This window comes from Nicotiana attenuata, unplaced genomic scaffold, assembly GCF_001879085.1.
Source record: "Nicotiana attenuata strain UT unplaced genomic scaffold, NIATTr2, whole genome shotgun sequence".
Lineage (NCBI taxonomy): Eukaryota > Viridiplantae > Streptophyta > Magnoliopsida > Solanales > Solanaceae > Nicotiana > Nicotiana attenuata.
Genome location: NW_017680199.1, coordinates 1,734 through 5,110, shown reverse-complemented (window position 1 = coordinate 5,110; position 3,377 = coordinate 1,734). Strand labels below are relative to the sequence as shown.

The 3,377-nt window shown below is 36.5% G+C and overlaps 1 protein-coding gene across 1 annotated transcript; it reads right to left on the bottom strand.

The window, feature by feature from the left end:
* Nucleotides 1–312: 312 nt before the first annotated feature.
* LOC109221831 (ethylene-responsive transcription factor RAP2-13-like) lies at nt 313–2,549 on the bottom strand. Its single transcript, XM_019386270.1, has one exon. It carries the CDS (start codon nt 1,781–1,783, stop codon nt 686–688), a length of 1,098 nt encoding a protein of 365 aa, XP_019241815.1. The 5' UTR covers nt 1,784–2,549; the 3' UTR covers nt 313–685.
* Between the last annotated feature and the right edge of the window lie 828 nt (nt 2,550–3,377).

Below are 3,377 nucleotides of genomic sequence, written 5' to 3'. Positions count from 1 at the left end.
ATACAAAATTACTTTATATTATAGGTTCACCCGTTATCTTTAAGTTTAAGCCATTTGAGAGGCAACTATTTGGGTTAATTCTTCAATTCAATAACTAAAGCAAAACGCCATAAGAGTTTTTTAACTTTTTCAAAAGTCAAACTACAACTTTTTAAGAAACAAATGCATTCTTCTAAAAATTTAATCCAAATATTTTGCTAAGAAAAAAAGATCAAAATATTTTGCAGGAGCTCAAAAATAACATAAAAGGTAAACTTTAGCAGTTCTTAGCTAAAAATTTGTAGTTATCTGTTGTCCTATCTCCAAATTGGCTAAATTTGAAGATTTTACTTGTTAAATTAGAATATGAACTTTCACAAATACTCAAAGATGAGCATTGAATATACGGCTAAGACAAAAGAAAACTATGAATACAAAGAAGGTACAACATAAAAAACAACAAATCCACTGGCCTAACTTAGACAAAAAAACACCAGCTGGCCAGTTTGGATCCTACCTAAAAAGCTTATAGGAAAAATAAAAAACCCCAACTAAAATAATACTAGGATTTTCCCAATAAATCTAAGGAATAGCTATGCAATTACCAAAAACTCATTGCAATGGCTGTCCCCTAATCCTATCGACAAACATCTATAAACAAAAAGTTAAAAAGAATACATTATCCCAATTTCTAAATTTAACTAAATTATCGTAGAGAAGCCCAATCAATCTCATGAGATGGATGCTTCTGCAACATGAAATTCTCCGAACACATGTCCCAAATAGAATCATCCTCAGCAAACTCCGTGAACGTCAAATCAGAAATGGGTGACGACCCGCCAGATCCGAAACCCGACCCGGGACCCGAACCGTCACTTTCTGACCCAACTTCTGCCGGCTTGCTTTCCTGTTTCTTGGAAGCCACTTTCCGCTTTTTTTTAGTGTCAATGCTCTTCCCTTGAGCTAAGTCTTGACATATGGCTTGTAACTTAGCATCCACTGAGGAGTGAAGCGGCTTGTACTCGCCGAATTCGCCACCAATTAACGAGCCGTTGTGGCGGAGGTGGGGGAAATTCAGTCGAGCAAAGTCGCCCCTGAGTTTATAGGCCGCCTTATCATAAGCCAAGGCGGCCTCCTCAGCAGTGTCAAAGGTACCAAGCCAAAGCCGGGTCCGGTTCTTGGGCAATCGGATCTCTGCCACCCATTTCCCCCAATGGCGTTGTCTAACACCACGGTAAAGCTTTGGGGGTCTGGGTGGCGAGCCTGATTGCTTCATGGAAACCGGCTTCGGCGCCAAGAAAGAAGCATGATGGTTATGCTGATGTGTCAAAGAATCTTGGAAAGTGGCAGCTGATGACATCATTTGTTGCTGTTGGTGGTTGTTTTGGAGGTAGAGTTGGGCTTGGAGTTGGTGAACATGGGCTTGTGTTAACTGATCCAGCACAATTGAGCCCGATTGCTCCATTTCGAAACCAGAAAACCCTTGTGAAAAAGTAGGGTTTATGGTAGTGGAAGTGGAGCAACCATCATAGCTCATATTGGGCTGAGATGTTAAAGAAAATGAATCATAGGGATATGAAGTTGATGTAGAAGTAGTAGTGGTAGTAATAGGAAAAGATTGAGAATTTGTAGAGGGAAAAGAGAAAGAAGGAGAAGGAGAAGGTGAAATAGGAGGATAATTGATAGGAGAAGCACTTTTGATAAAAGGTGCAAGTGCTTCCATCAGCTCACCACCACCCTGAAAAGAGTTTGATGAGTTAAGATCTAAAAGTGTACTAGTCCAAAAATCCATTGTAGCTGCCATGCCTAAATCTTCACAAATTTTAATTTAAAAAAAAAGAATTAAAAGATCAACCTGTTTCTTATCAAATAAAAGAACAGGTGATTGATTACCAAGAAAATAATAAACCAACAACTAGTGAAAATATAAACAGATAAGTGGATACAAAGAGGTCTTCAAATAACAACCCCTTTTTTCCGGTGGTTAAGAGAAAATCAACCTTAGAAGGGACAACTAATAAGCCCACTAAAGCTGAAAATAAAAATGAACTCTACAGATTTACTGAAAATCTTGAATCTCGTTTCTGAAAACACCTAGCTTTTAAGAAAAATTCATTTACGTTTGCGTTTTCTCCAATTTTTTACAAATTCAAAAACGTCAAAAACACAAACCCATAAAACCTTCTTGAAAGACAGATTTGTTTACAGAAAGGGATTAAAGAAACGGGATGATAGAGAAGGGGGAAGAAAATAAAAACAAAGATTACCCTAACAAAAGCTTAAGTTTTTTGAAGAATTTTTAATTTTGTGTGTGTAGTGTGTGTAGGTGTGAGAAATAGATGTGTATATATCTCTCTCTCTCTCAGCCTCACTCCTTTTAATTTTGTGGCCTTTATCCTCTCATATGTCTCCTTTTATAGCCTTTTCGCCCATTGTTTTTACACCTTTAACCATCCTCATTTGTCACGCTCTCCTTGTGCGTTTAATTCTTTTCTATCTACCGGTCTATGATTAGGAAGGATTCACCAAACTAGGACTTCAGCCAATAAGATGATGACATATGGAATGGCTAATGACACCTGCATTTGCTATTTTACACCTGTCAGTTTTCGTTCAACTCTCTCTCTCGATGATTCTATTGAGCGTTTATTCACCAAGATAAGTTCACACTAGCTGCTTGCTCCATGGCCGTTAATTCTATTCGTCTTTTCTTATTTTTTTGCTTCATTGTATTTCCATGCCAAAATTTAGGGCTTTTCTTTATTTGATTTTCAAAAAGTATTATGTTTGTTTTAAAATAACTTAATTGCAATTAATTACGTCTCACCTTTAAACTATACGAATAGTACGTATGTGCCTTATTCCACCGATAACAAATTTTGTCCGTCGATTAGTACTATTTATCGAGCCGTAGAAATAACCTTTTGCATAAAATATAAGGTAAGACTGCGTACAATAGACCCTAATAGTTCGGTCCTTTCCCGGACCACGTACATAGCAGGAGCTTAGTACACCGGACTGCCCTTTTCATTTGTACTACCTATATAAAACCTTTAAGGGTCGTAAGGTTCAATTGTGATAGACAAGGATATTCTATGAGATTAACTATCTCACTTTTATATGGGATAGTTAATTCCGTTATTTTGGTATAAGATTTATCTCATCATTAGTTAATACCTATAACCAAACATAGGATAAATACAATATCATATTCTATCTCGAAATTAATATACTTATCGGGGTAACCAAACAATCCCTTAGTCCACTATGTTCTTAAACTAAATTTTGTTTTAGATTTTAAGAGATTTATCAAGATAATTCTATTCTAAATGACTTAAGTTTAACTCATCTTATTTTAGCACCTACATTGATACGGAGGTATACAAAATCATCACAGG